Source organism: Choloepus didactylus, chromosome 6 (genome assembly GCF_015220235.1).
Source record: "Choloepus didactylus isolate mChoDid1 chromosome 6, mChoDid1.pri, whole genome shotgun sequence".
NCBI lineage: Eukaryota > Metazoa > Chordata > Mammalia > Pilosa > Megalonychidae > Choloepus > Choloepus didactylus.
In genome coordinates this window covers 134,364,051-134,381,773 of record NC_051312.1, presented here as the reverse complement: position 1 = coordinate 134,381,773, position 17,723 = coordinate 134,364,051, and the positions used below count along the sequence as shown (strand labels likewise).

The window sequence follows — 17,723 nt, the reverse complement described above, 5'->3', positions numbered from 1 at the left end:
AGTGCTAAAAATGCTTTATATCTTGATCTGAGTGGTGGCTACGTGGGTGCACACATACGTAAACATTCACAAAAGCATTTTATGTACATTATATTCAATGTTTAATTTTTTTTTAAAAAGGGGGACTCCATGAGGATTGGCAACCAGTGGTTTTGTCCTCCAGACAGGAATTACTAGTATCCTAGCCTCAGGTAAAAGAAATAGGAGCAAAGAGCAGCACTGTTTCAAATCAGAGCAAAGAGTAAACAGAAATGTGGTTCTATCTAAGAGACAAACTGCCCACTGGTAGGACTAGATATTACTCTATAAATCACTACTGGGTGAGAAAAGGAAAAAAAAAAAAAAAATCCAAGCCAGAACCCAGAAAATCCCTGAGTAACGCAACTTGGGCAGAGGAGTGCTACTCCCAAAAGATTACCACTTCAACAGCTTCTATTCCAGAGCACAAAATCCCACCGACACAGCACAGCTAACATTTGGATCTCTTACCCTGTGGCGGAGGTCAGGGATGTTGTGTTGGCTTCTTGGTCTGGAATGTGTGCTTCAGAAGAACTGGTCCGCAAATGGGAAACTTTGTGCTTCTTGCCATTCCCTTTGTCCAAAGGCAGCTGAATCCGTTTGATTTTTGGTTTGGGTTTTGTGGGACCCAGCACTGAGGGGCTTGCTGACTGCTGCCCAGGGGAAGGGGAGCCCCCAGGAGAGGCGGAGCTGGCTTGCATAGCTGAGGATAAAGCCTTGTTCTGCTCTAGCCCCACGCTATTAGGAGCATCTACTGTCTGGGTAAAGTTGGATACCTGGGTCCCTGAAGCAGAGTCAAGATCATGCTGGGAAGAGAGAATCCCAGTTTTGCTGGCAAGGAGCTGGTTTACATGCTGAAGCTGATAGTGTTCTTCTGCTTCCCCAGAAGGTGAAGCAGCTGTGATGCCCGAGGTCTGTGTAGAAGGGAGCACACAGATGCTAGACGCTGCTGTCATTGCAGCAGTAGAGGGAGTCTGTGGTGCCCCCAGTTGGGGAAACATTCCTGAACTTGGCGGCAAAGCGACAGGCTGGTCTTGAATCCCCAGGCTCTGCTGGCTAGCTTTGATTAGAAGATTGCTTATGGAGCTGATATCCGGGGTACCAAGCAACCTTGGGTTGGTTAATGTGACATGTCCTGGAACTGATGCACTACTTGCTGGGGCGGTTGTAGTTTGCATGGATACAACATTCAAGACGGAGGAACCAGATGCCAAGCCAGACACCGGCCCCGATGACAGGTGGCTAGTATCCTGGTTTATTGTTGCCGTGCCCGCCGCTGTGGCAGCAGTTCCTCCCCCACTCTGTGGTAACAGGGGTGCCTGTTCAAAATACATGATGCCAGATTTAGACCTTTTTATGATGTTGGGGACGGTTCGGTGAGATGAAGTATTAAGTGACCCCAAATCTAACAGATTGGGATGATTTGAAAGCTGGGAGGGTGTGAAGTTAATCAATGTCATATTAGAAACCACATCAGAAGGGGCAATGTTTGAAGGGGTACTAGAGGGAGCAAGTTTTTTATTCTTTCGGGTCAGTAGACGAGATATGGGTCTTTTCTTGAGTCCAGAGGATGGAGTGGCTACTGTGGTACTGAGGTCTGCCCTCTGGCTGGCTTCTGAAACCAAAAGTTGGGGATCTGGAGGAGGCTGAACCCCAATAAGTAGGCCTGAAGGAGGACTGCTGATGTTGGGTGGGAAACTACTTTGAGTAGCTGCAGGGAAGGAATGTAAGTGCTGGTGATGAGGCATGGGGAGCAATCCTTTGCTAGCAGGAGGGAACAAAGGTTGAGAAGTTGGCAAGCTTGGATTTAGTCCTGTGGTTAGGGTGAGACCACTTCCCATGGGCCCCAATACTGAAGTATTTGTCTCCATCACACTGGGTGTAGAACTAACAGAAGAGGTCAATTGGATTTTTTGGGTCACTCCATTTGGAAGAGTTTGGAGAACATAAAGTGGCTGCATGTTCTGGTTAACAACAATTAGTTTCTCAGTGGCTGGTTTCAGGTGGGGTGGAGTGGTCTGGACAGCTGCATTGGAAATCTGAGATGGGCCAGGACTATCAGTAGAATTGGGCACATATTTCTGGTTCTGGATAGGAACAGTAGGGGAAACAGGTACCTGAAGGCCAGGGGTGCTACTGTTTCTAGTTAAATCCTGACTGTTGCCATGACCTTGTTCCACTGAACCACAAGGAGGGCTGGAGATGTGGTCTGCATCCATGTGGCCTTGGATAAAATGATCAGGAGTCATGTGGCCTTCAGGGGTTGTATCTACTCCTGGACTCAACAGTGCTGGGTCACCTTCAGAGGAGGCCACAGATTTTTCTGTGATGGTTACTCTCTTCTCCCCTGAGTCTGAGATCACAGCTAGTCTACTAGGATTCTGGCTAGGGACAGTGGGACTCCGGGTGGTCAGGACAGACAGATCGGATGGTAGCTCTAGAGGCAATTCAAACTGCTCCTCTGCTGAGATAGAGGAGGATACACTGCTGTCCACAGGTTCTGTTGTCGGCAACTGCTGGGAAAATACTTCAAAAAGACCCATGTCCTTTCCACGATTACTGTCAAGACCCAAACCTTCACCAAGATTCAGGAGTTCTGATGAAGAGGACTCTGGACTCTCACCCAAAGCCTGCATGGATGGAGTATTCTTTAGCACGAAGTCCATAATGTCTGAAGGCAGGATGTTCCCACAGTCATCACTGTTATTATTGTCTGAATCAGATTTCAAGAGCTCAGTATTATAGGTGTCCAGTAAATTTTTATCTGAGGGGGTACTTGTGTGGACTCTGCGGCTTGACTCCAGTGAGCTGAGCTGAGCTTCCAAGGAATCCTGTCCCTGGGTTTTAACTCTGCTTACAGAGTGGCAGTTATCCATCTTTGGCTCATTTTTGTGGCCAGCAGAACTCTTAATGCCATGCTCTTTTTCACCAGCATCTTCAGGTCGATCGATCTTTATGTTCTCTGTTCCATTTTCTTTGCCATTTCTTTTTGGAATCTGGCTGCTTTTCCTTGTGGCTGTGACACTAGTATCACTCTCTGTTCCATCATCAACACCATCCAGCTGTGAAATTTTGGGAAGATCACACTGTTCCTCTTCCCGAAATAAATTATGGGATGCCAGCCGTTCTTCTCCACTTGAAGAAATCACTGTTCTGGTGAAATTGTAGTAGTATAAATCATCTTCATCTGAAGTGCTTAAGTCATCTGCCCCATCGACCTGTCCTTCGGCTGATCTCTTGCCTCGTTTCTTTCCAGTTGAGCTGCTGTAGAAAGGAATGTCTTCTTCACCATAGGATCTTACTCCATAGAGCGGGGTGAGACCAAAGAACATGTTAGAACGTGCCCGGGCACTGCGGCGGGGATACCTCCTCTTAAAAGAGCCATCCTCTTGAGGTTTGGGGCCATCTGGAAGCATAAGGTTTCTGTCCTGGACTGGAAGGTTCTGATAGTTGTTACTGTGAGAATCCTGGGATGAGGTATCATTGGGTCCTGGCTGGGCCACTGGACCATCTCCTGGACTTTCAGAAGCTGAAACTGGTTCTGCTGGAGATGCTGATGCTGCTTGCAAAGGAGAAGCAGGACTACTTTCTTTTGGGGTGTTTTTGGACTGACTTTCGCTTTCCATTTTTAGAGGTGTCAATGTGACTTTCACTGTGCGTTTCCGTGGCGTCTGTAACTCCTTGGCAGATCCTTCTACTTGCATGGATGGAGTTTTGGTGACTCCAGGAATAGGAATGATTTTATCCCCAAGTTTGTCAGAAGAAATATTATTACATGGCCGTTGCCCCATAAGCTCAGGAGTCAAAACCTCATCAACAAACTCTGGCTTTAGGTTTCCTTCGTCACCAGTTGTCACTTGACCAGGTTCCAAAAAAGATTTAGTAGAACGCTTTTCTTTGAAAGTTTCTTTACAGGATTTTTTTCCTTTTTGTCTTCTGTCTCTGGAACCAAAGCTCACATGTTCGTTGATCATGGATGATCTGTTGCTCACTCCAGATAGCTTCAAGGTTTTGACTTCAGTATCTTCATCTGGAGAGGGATTTGCTGACTGGGTAGAATCTAAGTGTTGGTCTCGATTGTTCCTTTGACCCCTCAAATGGAGTGGTGGGAAGGAATGGGCCTCTTTAGAAGAAAATGGTACCGAAGAAGGTTCAGCAAAAGTGCCGATTTTACTAATGTTTAGTTCTCCAGATGTCATATTATGAATTTGTGGGGCCAATTTAGGAATTCCAGGGTAAGCCACATTATGTGCAGATCCCTCTGCACTCTTGGAACTTGGCATTTTGGTCTTCTCCCCCTTCAAAGAGGAGCTCCTGGATGCCAAGTCTGAAGCACTGGTATGCTTCATTTCTGAAGATGAGGATCCATCCAAGTGACTGGCTTTAGTGCCTGCAGGAACCATTGTCCTTTGTAAATTTGAAGAGATGGGGGTGTTTTGACCTAAATTAGTACTTGAATTCAGTGGCCCTAAGACATGATCAACTGCTTTGGCACTTGACTCAAGGTCTGCAGCAGTCCCCATGGTGGACACTGAGGAAACAGTGTTCCTAGTGTAAGTATTCCCAGTTCTCAGTGGAGACATTATCCGGAGTTTGGACTGCTGGGGTGACAAGGAAGAAGTACTGTGTCGCCTGGAGCCAATGCTTCGAAGTCCGGAGGAGAGTAAAGGATCACCCACTGTGACTATTTCATGAGTGGTTGGGGTAGGACTTCCTAAACAAGAGAGAAAATGTAGTAAAGTCTGTTACAGAGAGAACAAATGTGTGGTAGTAATTGGTTTCAATGACCTAGCTATACATATTCATAGGTAACTGAAAAATCAACATTTTCAATTAGCAAAAGTCACCTAGATAAAGTTGCCTGAAAGAACAACTTCCTTCCAGGGTTCAAGAGGGTCAATGGAGTCCTTTACCTGCAGAAGGCAACGGCCGACAGCCAGGGGATCTCTGTGTTGGAGAATAACTGGGTGTTCGAATTCTAGGAACCTTTGAGATGACATGATAAAAACAGGAGCTGGAGGTTTGTGAATGAGGAGGTCTGTCTGGTGATGGTGGATTTATAATTTCGGCTGTGTTTTGATTCTCTTTAGATGAGATATCTGTGGTAGGCAACAAAAACTCTTATTTAAAAAGTTCAATCAAAATATGAATCAATAAAAAGCCAGCTGTTAGGTAAATGACAAACTAGAGACAAACGAGACCTCTCCTATAAATGATGTTTTTTCCACTCATCAATGACAGTACTCCCAAAAATCTAATGCAAGTTCCATCTTGATTAGAGACTAACCTGTAAAAGACGTTGGACTATGAGCGATGGTTCTATTTTCATCATGTTCAACGGTGCTGTTGATATCTGGCTCTACAACAGGAGGACGGCATTCCACAATCTTGCATGTATACACACAGCGCTTGCGAGCATCCGTGGTACTCCAGTACACCCGGGAACACCTAGCAAACAGATTTGTAAATACCACGTAAGTGTGAATATAGAAGCAGAAACTAACGTTTTTGAAATGTCTTCTCCATCCTAGGTTCCCTGGTGTCCCCAATTTATAGAATTTAGCCATCTTTCATGAATTCTTATTATAGATTCCCTTAGATGGGTGTTCTAAGCTTTTCGGTTTTTCCTAGCTTCTCAGAAAACAGCATGAGGTCTTTTTTTATTGTATCATAAGTAGGGTCCAAAAATAGTAAAATATTCTAAAACTCAGAGGAAGAAACATAGTGACTACTACAAGAAAATTTCTAGCCTTCAGGAGGGGGTAACTGCTCCACAATGCCCTAAAATAAAACAAAAGGGCAAACCCAAAATGTTTACTTGGAAGAAAAATCCTGTGAAACTAAGGTAATGCAATTGCTTCAAATTTGCTGGATGCTGGTGGAACTTAGTTTGTACAAAGAGCTGCCAGTTCACTGTGGGGTATGGACTATGTTGTCATAATTGGAATGCAGAACAAACTGGAATATATGAAGGAAAATGAGACTCCAAACAGGGAGAGATAGAAGAGGAATTGTGAATTTATATTGTCAACTTTCTGGAAGTTTAAATCATTTGCTTCACAAATTCTTACTGGAGGATCTGATTATTATTGTGGGATTTATATTATTATCATGGGGTTTTATATTTTATAGTTTTAGAAAGATCTAAAGGATGTAAAACTGGGGACAGAGGCATGGGATGTTTGTTCCATGACCATGATCTGGACTTTTGCATATGGATGAATGGAACGCATAGACACCTTAAGCGAATGACCCTTAGCATTTCAGTTTTCTCTCTTTAGGTTTTATTAGGAAATAAATCTGAAATTAGGCCCAAAATACTTCCCTTCTGTAACTGGATTTCACTGATGTAAAGAGCTGCTTTAGTTCCACTCTACAAGCTGATTAAACCAGAGGACTAGCAAAAAAAAGTAGTTATTTTTTAGTAATAGTAAAAAATAGCTAATAAGTTTGGCTCTATGTTCAATGACCTGCTCGGTGCTTCAGGGTGCTCAGGTTATGGGGCCTGCTGTCTTCTCTGTGTAGCGCTACTTACTGATATCCAATAGGAAAGAGCTTATCTTCACAGTCGGAAAGATCATTCAGAATCCCTAAGCAGTCAATCGTCATTGAGCCTGACCAAGAAAAGAAACACCGATCAGAGGAGATAACGAGACGATTCGTATCATAACTAAGGACTATAAAGTGCTCCAGTGATGTACTCAGCCTTCCCTGTTAAGAAAGGCCGGGGTCATACCTATCATCATGTGGATATTTTCTGGTTCCAAGCCATTGAGAAACTTCCTTCTCAAGCTGATTCCTTCAAAGTCCACAAACACTCTTCTAAAAACTTCAAATCCATTCTCAGGAACCACCTTAAATAAAAACCCAGGGTAGCTGTTTTATACATTATGCTCACGATATCGATTCTCTTTACACATTTTACTCATGAAATTGATTCTCTCAGAGGGAAAGTACAGAATATATCTCAAAATCACCATTCTGTTTTAACATCTGTATTTCTCATAGAGTTGACTCTAGGAACACATAGTAGGAAGGCAAATCAGTTTACCGTCTTGGTACTTTTCAGTTTATTTTTCCTGAATTCCTAGGGAATTAAAAAAGCAACTGAAGCTCTCTCACCTCGCCTTTGATCAAATCCCGATGTCGCTGGCAATATACTTTCTTATCATCCAGAAAGACACAGTTCTTGGCTCGGGAACACATGAAGTGATAGTTGCTGGTGCAGGATGTGAGGCAGCAACCCACAGTGGCTCCCGGCTTTTGGCAGAATTCACATCTCTGAAAATCCAGAAAGAACAGAGTGCTATTCAGGCTTTCAGATGTGTTAAGCCATTTACCATCTCCTCTGTAGAATCACCCCACTCAGAGTTTCCTTCAATTCATTTTATTTATTGGTAATCTGCTGAATTACAGAGAAGTTGTGTGAACCAGAAAGCCGCCTCTACAAATCCTCTCTCCCATTATTTATGGAACCCTATAACTTTAAATTTAAACATTATGATTTAAAAAATCAGAACTTGGATGAAAAAACAATTTTTTTTCTAGAATGAAGAATCATTTTAGAGAGGATGAAACTTTGAAGATCAGTGCTAAAAACATCATCCTGCTAGAAATCTATTATAACCCAAAGAGACTCAGTTCTAGAAAAAATATACTGGTCAGAAACATTATGATTCTTTAACTACTAGACTTAACTGTAATAACCCAAATTTACATACGATTCCAAGATTTCCTTCACCTGGCCCTGAATGCCACCACCTAATTTTGTCACAGTCACAATCTGAGCTCCTCTCCAGAGACTTTTTGTTTGTGCTCTCCACACAACTTACTTATACTCATGTTTCTTTGCATGTGCTAGTTTCTTGTCTCTTTTTGATAATCTTTCTTCTTCCTTCCTCCTTCAAAATACTGCTTTTAAAATTTTACTCCTTCATGGCCTTTTCCTGACCAATGCCAGCTGATAACTTTCAACATCCCCACTTCTCATATGTATTTATGTGGGTTTACCCTATAGAACCAGAGTGATTCAACTGGACTCTTAGAGATCCTTTAGTCTAAATCCCTTAATAAATGAACACTTTTCTCACACATCTGAATTATCTTTCAAATTAGATTACACTTTACATCCCTACTCTAAGGGTCAAAGCAGTAATTTGCCTACAGTGCATACTCAATACTTGTTGTTGGCTAACTTTTCTAAAGGCACTATGAAAAACATCAGTGAGGCAGCATTTAACCACAGAAAGAGTGTCTGGAAACTGAGAAGGAATATCTCTTTCACAGGATTTATCCACTAGTTCTTACCAACTGCTTGCCCCTGATCACAGCCATGTGCACATTCTTGAGCGACCCATCATCATCTTCAAACACTTCCGCTGACCACAAAGCGCAATTCACATGTGTCCACTCATTTTGGCCAATGTATAACAAACGGCCAGCATCCTGTGAAGTAAAGAGATTTCTTTTTTCTTCAAGAATATAATGTGAAAGAAGGTTTTCCTTGCTATTAGCTTTACCTCAATCAAGATAACCTCAAGAAATCAACTATAATTCTTTAACTCAAGGATGCACACAAAAAACCACCATTCATTTTTTTAATGTCTCCATTTTCCTCCTTTCCAGACTACTTCTTCCATAGACTAGAACTACTTTATAAATCTGGAGAATAAATAATATGTAATAAATTTATAAAAATATGAACTGACTTCTTTAAAACCAAATTTCAAAGCCAGTTGTCTTGGCTTGCATTAAAAAACATTAAAAAAAAAAAAATTGTGACCTTCCTATGTGCCAGGCACTGAATAAGGCTTTACATATATTATTTCACTTTATCCTGAAAACCATTGCGAGGTAGGCATCATTATTATTCTCATTTTAAAGATGCACCCGAGGCTCAGAGTGGGTAAGCTACTCACCGAAAGTCAACAAGTAGGCAGTAAAGCACAGAAATGAAGCCAGGCAGCCTGTCAGAACTGAAACTATCTTAACCAGTCTACCATACTACAATAAACACAAAGTTTTGAATATGCAACTTATATTTTACTGACTTTCACAAAATCTTTTTGAGGAACTTCTATTACAAATTACCTTATACCAGCAGATTAATTTAAGGCAAATCATCTTTTAAAGCAAGTAACTCAGTTATAAATAAAACTCCAAGAGCCACAAACTAAGTGACAAACACTAATTCAATAAATAGCACCCAGGCATCAAGCTGAGACACAAAGGACAAACAGCCCATTCTGGGTATATACTAACCAGGTTCCTGTATCACAAAGTACTTACATTAGCACTGTCATCACCATATGTCAAACATAGGGCACACTGTCTATTATCTTCTATGCCTGGGGGTGGGTTCAGCTCTGGACTGTCTTCTCGGCTCCTGTCAGTACCTTGGAACCCAAAAGACTTCCAGTTAAAATTGGCAAACTATGTCTCATGACATAGGGAAAAAAGAAAACAATTCAGCTTAAAGAGCCTATTAAAATAGACACTTTCAAAAAAGTGTCTCAAGTTACGTTATGCCAGCATCCATGTTACAGTACGTGGAGTATTTATGCCAATTCTTTGTTGACATGCAAGTGAAACAAAAATAATGGTTTTATTACACTTAAGAGTGACTTGAAAATTCCTTTCGATATCCAAATATATTAAATTCAGATTCACAAAGACAGTCATTTGCATCTAGAGGGAAATAGATGGTAACTTTTCATTTGGTGTCTTACTCAAAATTGGTGGTGTAGGAGGATGTAGAGGAGTAGGCGAGTCTGGTTCTCCAGGCCCTTTGGGTTTGGGAGCTGGAATGATTTTCTTCATTAAAGGAGGCTGCTCAGTGTGGCTGTTTTCCTCTCGCTCCTGCCACTGAGCATAATTATGGTCAAGTGAAGGTGGAAGCACTGCGTTTGGTAACATCCCACTGCTGAAAATAATTGATTCAACAAGTATTTATTGCACTCCTACAATATACCTAGAACTGTACAAAATAATCAAATTCTTGACATCATCAGGTCTTGGTCCAATGCACAAGCTACTCACAGAATATAAAAACAAGTCATAGAATTTGAAAACTGCCCCAATACACAAGACTTACTATTTAAAAAATATAATTTCAATATACGATTCTTGGTTAAACTTCCAGAAACAAATGATAATCCTATTAAAGAATCAATAGGATTTACTGGAATGAAAATTATAGGCTAAATATGGAGAATTCAAGAGCACTAGAGAGCACCATTTGAAACAAGTAAATGGAACCTGATTATAACTAGGCCAATTGTATGATATGACTATTGCGTATGTATTATACATATGCCACAAATTAAACAAAGTTCCTTAACACACAATTTTTTTTAAAATGGGCAACAACCTATAACAAATCTGAAATGTCTCTAACTCAGTACTGAAAAAGCATTTCAACTGATTCATTTTTTAATATTAAACCTAGTCTAAAAAACCCTCTATTTAGAAATGAGAATTCTCAGATTTCTGGCCGATGAGAAGAAAAAAAAGTACTACTGAGTTTACTTACTTGCTCGATACTTTATTTGGCTCCCAAAACCTGGACTTTTTGACACTGAACCATGGAAAAACACGTTCCATTTGCTAAAAGAAAAACAAACAAAATGTAAGAATGTGACCATTCATTTGGAAGTCACATAAAAACAACTCCACACCAGCTTCTCTTTCAATATATATGGACAATTTCAGGCCACCAAGGGAAAGATCCATCCACTCTGGCAACCCCATCAACTTCCTTCCAAAGAAACAGGGAAATGAAGGAACCAAAAGATTTATACACATGGCAAAGCAAAAAGTAGAAGAGAAAAAGCCGATTTTATTCCTGGAGTAATAATTGATGGACAAGCATTAAAAACATGAACTATCAATATTATTCACCCGGATAAAGAAGGACTTGACCATGCTATTGGCCTTTTTAATCTCCGGCTGCCCTCCATCTGAGTTAATGGCTGCTTGAATGATCTTCACGATGTCATCACTGAACTCCAACTGTATACAAAAACAGAGCATTAATTATTCACAAAACAGTATGCTCTCAAAACCACTTCCTCTTTCCTCCCAAATCATCCAGAATAGACAACCAACAGAAAACTGACACCTTATTCTAATACAATTTCTCTTTGGCTGCAGCCTTTGGGATTTGGTTCACAATTGTGGCAGTCAAGAGATGCCAGTATAATAAAGCAAGAATACAAATAAATTAGCTGTATCCCCAAACAGGTCCACAATTTTCTTATTTGGAATAAAATGAATAAACAACTGAGAAGAAAATACAAACCATGATATAATAAATGACCCTTTCCTATATATTCTTAAAATCATAAACTGATAAGACATCTACAAATGAATACCCTGCAAAGAAAGATAGACTATTCAGATCTGAGTTCAAGTGAGGCAAACTACTTAACTCCACATTAACATTTTTTCCATTAACAGTTCTCTTAGTACTTCCTTTTAATATGAAACTGATTTCCAGAGAAGTCAAATGAAACCCAAATTTAAAAAAAACAAAACAAAATATTTTAAGACACAGTCTTCCCTATGATAATTCATCTTCCAAAACACAGAATTAAAATAACTCATGTATTTTTAGGTACCTAAAGCAACATGACTTTTCTAAATATAATACAAATCACCTTTTAATTAACTTACACCCAGCCTCACCCCCCAGAAGACCTAAGGAAGCTAAACTGACACTTGGAATTTTGGTACTTTGCTCTGGAGACATACCACAGACATGTAGTTCCCTTGGTCCATTTTCCTCTTGACTCCCTCCAGATCTAAAGGCTGTTGGTCTTCCTGTTTGCTGACCTCCGTGAGCACTGGGGGATCAGGTCCTTCTGGGGAGCTGCGGGAGGGTATACTCTCCTCTGTTTCCGGATTTAAATCTGGAGGCTTGGCTGCCTGTTGCCAGGGAAGATACATTTTTTTTAATCAACACTGAAAATGAGGCATCCATGTAAATTCTATTAAAATTAATAAAGCTAGAATGGAATGATTTAGATTTTAAAACCCAAAGATCATGAAAATAATCAGATTTTCAATTAACAGAAAAGGAAAGTCAAAATAAGCCTGTTATCTAACAGTTTGGCCAGGCTAACTTGCTTGATAACCTCCAAAGATAGTAAGAAGAAATCCAAACTGCCTCCAGTTCCCTTTGAGTAAGACAGAGATAGCAGCATATTTTCCTATTCAAAAATGGAGCTCTATTAAAAGATAAAATAGCAGCCTAGCTCTGAGTTAAAGTTATCTATATGGTTTTTCCAACATTTTATCTTATGTTCCCTGTGACTACTTTAGAGATACACAGTGGTTTCCAATTGTGCCCTGAGAAGCCCAGGAACTGCCCAGAGCCAGATGGTTCTCTAGCCCCACTACTACCATCTCGGCTTAGGCCACTGTTCTTTCTTGTACTTGGATGACCAGAACTGCCTCCCGACCGCTGCTCCTGCCTCTAGGTTTGAGCCTCTTCAATTCATCCTCTGTACTCCAGTCAGGATCATTTTTTTTTTTCTAGAAAGCAACTCTGTTCAGGGTCCTCGTTCAGGTAAAGTCCTTCACTGACTCCCGGGCCTTCAGAGTGTATAGCCCAAACTTCTTATTATAACAGCAAGGCCTTTGAAATATGGCCCTTTTTCTATTTCTTATCCCAAAGAAGCTCCTATGCTTGGCTCTAAAAATTTTCCTAATAGTTATGACCAAGACAAGTAACTCTAAGAGATGAAATCAAGAGTAGGAAAAAACCAAAATGAAATACTGCATTACTAGATAAAAACCATCTGAGAACAAGCCCTCAGAAAACAAAATGAGACGTGGACCCACCTGTCGATAGCGAAGCAAGTGGCTGGTGGTCCGAGAATTCAACAAGGCTGTCAGAACTTGCTTCAGAGAAATCTGTAGCTCTTTTTCAAGGGCTAATCGCCACTCTGCAGGGTGCCGCTCAGTACAGTTCACGCAAGTATAGGCCACACTTTCTGGCAGATTAGATAGAATCTCATACATCTCATCTAAGAAAACAAAAACTCACAATGACCAAGTGCTTTGAAGACATGGGAGAGAGACAGCAGAGGAAACTATTTCACTGAACTAACTATGAAGCCGTGTGTTAGGAACAGAATATCCCCTAGGAGCTCACAGTTATTGATCTCCAAAAGAGGCATTATTAACCGATACTAATCCAGGATTTGGTTATTGGAGAATCAGCAAGTTATATTACCCACAAAAGACAGCAAATAAATATTTTAAAGGATGAATTTAACACGGTGCTTATTCTAGAGACTAAAAAATAAACGTAAAAAGACTTCAAATAACAACACTACCATAATTTTAGGTTTATATTGCTTTGGGGGCTGTAAATGTAGGATAACTGGAAAGAAAGAAAGAAACCGTAATAAAAAGACTCCAACCTTCTGTACCTGAAAGATTCTCACATTTGGAATGGACCCAGCGATCACACTTCCCACACTGCATCATCTTACTCTCATAGTCATCATCATCGTAACACTTGTCACAGAGAGGGCAGAAGTTTCCTGAAAGCAAAGCAAAACTTTCAGCAGTGCTTTGACTCACACATTAATAGTTTTAATGCCCTTGACTTACATCTGCCAACAGACTAAAATGCAAACCACTATACTCTTCTGGAATCACTGACAAATGCTGGCACAGACCTACTTTGGAATCTTCACACATCTGCAAAGTGTCAAGACTATACTGAACTCCTAGAAATGCTTCATACATGCCACTAGTTCTGCTCTTTAGAGCCATTTTTAAAGATCATGAGAAGGTTTTACAGATAACATCATAGAAAGAGAATGGGAAAAAATGTTTAAATTTTTAAAAAGTGGTGATGACGGGGGAAAAAGTTAATTTAAACTTTTTCCTTATTCCTAGTGATTTTACCTTAGAGCTTAAAGTAGTACTTTCTAAAATTCAGTACTATGTACAACCTTTATGAATTACCTTTAGCCATGTATCCCCTCTATTATTTTTCCATTTTTTTTACTTAATAGATGCCTTTTATTGATTTCCTTATTTTTCTTAAATAATTCTAACAGTGAACTTTATATACCATCACGATCCTAAGTCAGTAAAATAATGAGTTTAGTGTGTTATAATTATTTTCTAGCATTTAACTATTAAAATAAAATATTACGACTGAATACCACCTGAAACAATCAAGTGTATATATACCACTCTTTGGGAAATACTGGCCTAGAGTGTTTCATTGTGATTGGCTATTATAAAAAGTCCCCTTAATTAATCCCAAACAAGCTAACCAAATATTTGCAGTTGCTATAATCTCTAAGAGCAAGACCAGAAATTTACTAAATGTGTCCAAATGGTATCCCTGACAGGATGTGTAAGACTTTTCATTCTTTCTACTGGATCACCTTTGAATCACCAAGTACAAACTTTAAAAGTTGATAAAACTTTTTTGGGGGTACCTTTAGCAAAGAGTTTGGCACAGTCGTGGCACAGTGAGAAATCGTGAGACCACTGTGCATCCCACCCTTTGCCTGGAGTTGTGGATCCACAGCTCTTGCAGCGAACACACTTAGTACAGATCTGGAAAAGAACAAGAGAAATTCAATAGGAACTTCTTATTTTTAACATCCCTTCTTATTTAAAAAAAGATCTCAAATGCAATCCACTTCTAGATTTTATTTCTTCATTGGGATGGCTTTCCCTAATAACGAGGCAAAAAAAAAATTGTACTTGACATCCTCAGGCAAGGATATTCCTATTATAAACTGTATAGGCTCAACAGTCACATGAAAATTCTCTTTGGGACAGCGTGATGTGTGTACTCACCCAAACTTTCTTTTTCTTCGTGGGCTTGGTGGGGTAGTTTGGTCCCAGGCACTCAGGGTGATAGCTGTTTCGGCACTTATTACACTCCAGCAGCTGCTGTAAGAAAATAAAACAGCAAAAAGGTGGGCATCACATAAATGTCACTAAATGCTGATTACTTAGTTCCCCACCTCATATTTATCTTCAAGTAACTATAGCACATCATACTAGTTTAAATTTCTTCATAAATTATTTTACTCTCAATTAAAACAGGGATTTCTCTCCTGCTGAAGGTACTTGTGTTGAGTCTTCTAATCAGATGGATTTTATTTATTTTTGGAATCTTATTCAAAGCCAGTTTTTCTGCTATACTCCCAAAATTAACACACAAGCACAGGCAACTGTTTACACCTAAATTAAATGCCACCATACAGTAAGTCAACAGAGAAAAGAATATAAGCACAAAAACCCTGACGCCTGGATTTTAAGAACTCATTGGAGGACAGGAAAAGAGATAGAGAGCAATACCCTAAGTAGTTCTGTTATTCAGTTTTGTACCTTTGTAGCTTGATGCTGCCTTCCACAAACATGACAGAACTTGCAGCGACGACAACACCAATTTTCCAGCTGGTCCTCCAGAGGGCGCTCGTTCTCCTCTAAGCAAAACTTGTGGAAGGGCTCACAACAGACTTGGCAATACACAAACTGGGAACACAGAAGTGTGTCACATAACAGGTAGAAATATCAACCAAAGCCTATTTACATACTTTGAGTTTCATTAAGCAATGACTATGTAAAAAGAGCACAGTAGAACACATTGCCGGAGATTCAGGGAACTGAAGTGGTAATAACAGTGAAATTATAAAGTAACCAAATAAATACAATCCAAGTTGTAACAGAATGTGCTAAATGCCATAAGAGAGGTATAAACACAGAGCTGTGCTGTGGGACTGTAAAGCAATGGGATGGGGAAGTGCGGGAGAGACAGAGGAAGAGAATGGGGAGACGAGTAGAAGAGAGATCTCGTTGGATGCAGCAAGGAGAGACTAGAAAAGATTTCATGAAGAAGGTTGCATTTGAGATAGGTCTCCCAGGCCTGAGAGTACGCTGACGAGGGAGATGGGAAGGGGGCAGACATAATCTCAGGTATAAAGAAAGATGTTTAGGCAACATTCTTGCATTCTACAAATATTTTAGTGATTGTCTGTTAAATACAAGGCAAAGGGGTGCTGCTCAGACCACTGCTTGAGATGCCTGAGTATGCAATGGGTACGAAGCCGGAGAAGGGTGAGGGCATGAGAAATCAGTACTTCATTCAACAGACTTTGAAAGTTTTTGTACAATACACTGAACAGTTGTCAGCTCTAGTTTGTCTTTTCCATCTCTAATTTTACAAATAATGAGGATGACCCAGAATTTTCTTTTGTCATAAAGGAATTATTAGGATGTGTGCAGTTTGCTCTCGTACGTTCAGAAGACAGAGCAACAGATGATGGATGATAGGGAGGGAGGGAAAGAAAATGGTGGTGTGACAGGATGTTAAAGTTGGTGGATCGAGTTATCGGGGGAGGGGGGTCGGGGTATGCTTGAGTTCTGTGTATGGGTTTTGTATTGTTTTTGCTACTGTTCCTGTAAGTTTGAATTTATTACAAAATAAAATATTAAAAAAATAAATAAATAAAAAATAAAAAATAAAGGAATTATTGGGACAGGTGGTGAAATCTTTATAAGGTATATATATATATACCTTATATATATATATATATGGCATATAGACTACATAATAGTAAAGTATCAAAGTTAATTTCCTGATTTTGATAATCATACTGTGGTTATGTAAGAGAATATCCTTGATTTTAGGAAATATACACTCAAATAGTTAAGGACAAAAGGGCATAATGTCTGCAACTTGCTCTTAGATTTTTAGAAAAAATCTGCCTATGTATAAAACATGTGTATATATTTTATTTATTATTTTATAAAATATGTATACACATACACACACATAAAGAGATAAAAGGAAAAAGCAAATGTGGTAAAATATTAACATTTGGGATTCTGGGTGAAGGGTATACAGGAATTCTTTGTAGTCTTGCAACTTTTCTGTAAACCTAAAATCATGTCAACATAAAAAGTTTTAAAAAGTGTGAATGGAGGGAGAATTCATCAAGCACTGGTCATGCTTTAGGAGTGCAATACAGGCAGTGAGCTATTCATTTGCCAATTTGGTTTTTAGGAATCCACAGCTTACCTCTACATGTCCACTGCTGGCACAGAGAAAGCAAACCACCCTGGGAGTTATGGGAACAGAGGTCAGGATCCCTAAGCCTCCCATTTCCCACACATTTTCTGCTTCACAGTCCTCCTGTGGAGGGAGAGAAAGACCATTTGTGAAATCTTTAAATGACACAAGTTTGGATTGAAACTAAAGATGAAAAGTATAAAATTGGAGGGACACCAGCATGTCCAGAGTTCTTCATTTCAGTGAGTTCAAAAATAACTGCTACTTTTAAAATTTTAAATCTCCAAAGCAAACTATTAAAAGGCTCACCTATTATAATGCAAAAATACACTAGGGTTGAATTTCTCTTAGAGTTCTGCCAATTCAAGGAGTCCTTGTGGTTTGATGATTCCTTTGAGAAAGGATACTCAGATACTGTCCTCACCTAAAGGCAGTCATTGCCCAGGGTGGGTAGGAAAAGCCTGTGTTCTTCAGCTGCCTCTCAAACAGGGACCCCCCACAATGGTCAGCGCTCTCACACATCTGAACCCACCTGCTAACGGAGGTTCTTATTTGTCCCCCCCACTACACACACACGCCGCCTTTCAATACCCCTGGTAATATTTCCTTTATTTAAAGCCCACAATGCTCAAAATACAATGTGGTCACGAAA

At 39.9% G+C, this 17,723-nt stretch overlaps 1 protein-coding gene across 6 annotated transcripts in view; it reads right to left on the bottom strand.

Moving 5' to 3' along the window:
* KMT2A (lysine methyltransferase 2A) overlaps positions 1 to 17,723 on the bottom strand; it is a 72,473-nt gene that overhangs the window by 20,051 nt on the left and 34,699 nt on the right. For 2 of the 6 annotated variants that reach the window (XM_037841634.1, XM_037841638.1), the window contains 18 exons: positions 17,081 to 17,194; positions 15,388 to 15,534; positions 14,851 to 14,946; positions 14,484 to 14,604; positions 13,446 to 13,568; positions 12,862 to 13,046; positions 11,770 to 11,943; positions 10,918 to 11,028; positions 10,550 to 10,623; positions 9,747 to 9,940; positions 9,307 to 9,413; positions 8,326 to 8,463; positions 7,141 to 7,299; positions 6,755 to 6,872; positions 6,554 to 6,632; positions 5,306 to 5,466; positions 4,932 to 5,117; positions 490 to 4,732 (listed from right to left, as the gene is read on the bottom strand). In XM_037841634.1, the coding sequence (XP_037697562.1) occupies positions 490 to 4,732; positions 4,932 to 5,117; positions 5,306 to 5,466; positions 6,554 to 6,632; positions 6,755 to 6,872; positions 7,141 to 7,299; positions 8,326 to 8,463; positions 9,307 to 9,413; positions 9,747 to 9,940; positions 10,550 to 10,623; positions 10,918 to 11,028; positions 11,770 to 11,943; positions 12,862 to 13,046; positions 13,446 to 13,568; positions 14,484 to 14,604; positions 14,851 to 14,946; positions 15,388 to 15,534; positions 17,081 to 17,194 (6,530 nt within the window). The remainder of the gene's footprint in view (positions 1 to 489; positions 4,733 to 4,931; positions 5,118 to 5,305; positions 5,467 to 6,553; positions 6,633 to 6,754; positions 6,873 to 7,140; positions 7,300 to 8,325; positions 8,464 to 9,306; positions 9,414 to 9,746; positions 9,941 to 10,549; positions 10,624 to 10,917; positions 11,029 to 11,769; positions 11,944 to 12,861; positions 13,047 to 13,445; positions 13,569 to 14,483; positions 14,605 to 14,850; positions 14,947 to 15,387; positions 15,535 to 17,080; positions 17,195 to 17,723) is intronic. The other 4 variants (XM_037841637.1, XM_037841639.1, XM_037841636.1 and 1 more) reach the window with 3 other exon arrangements.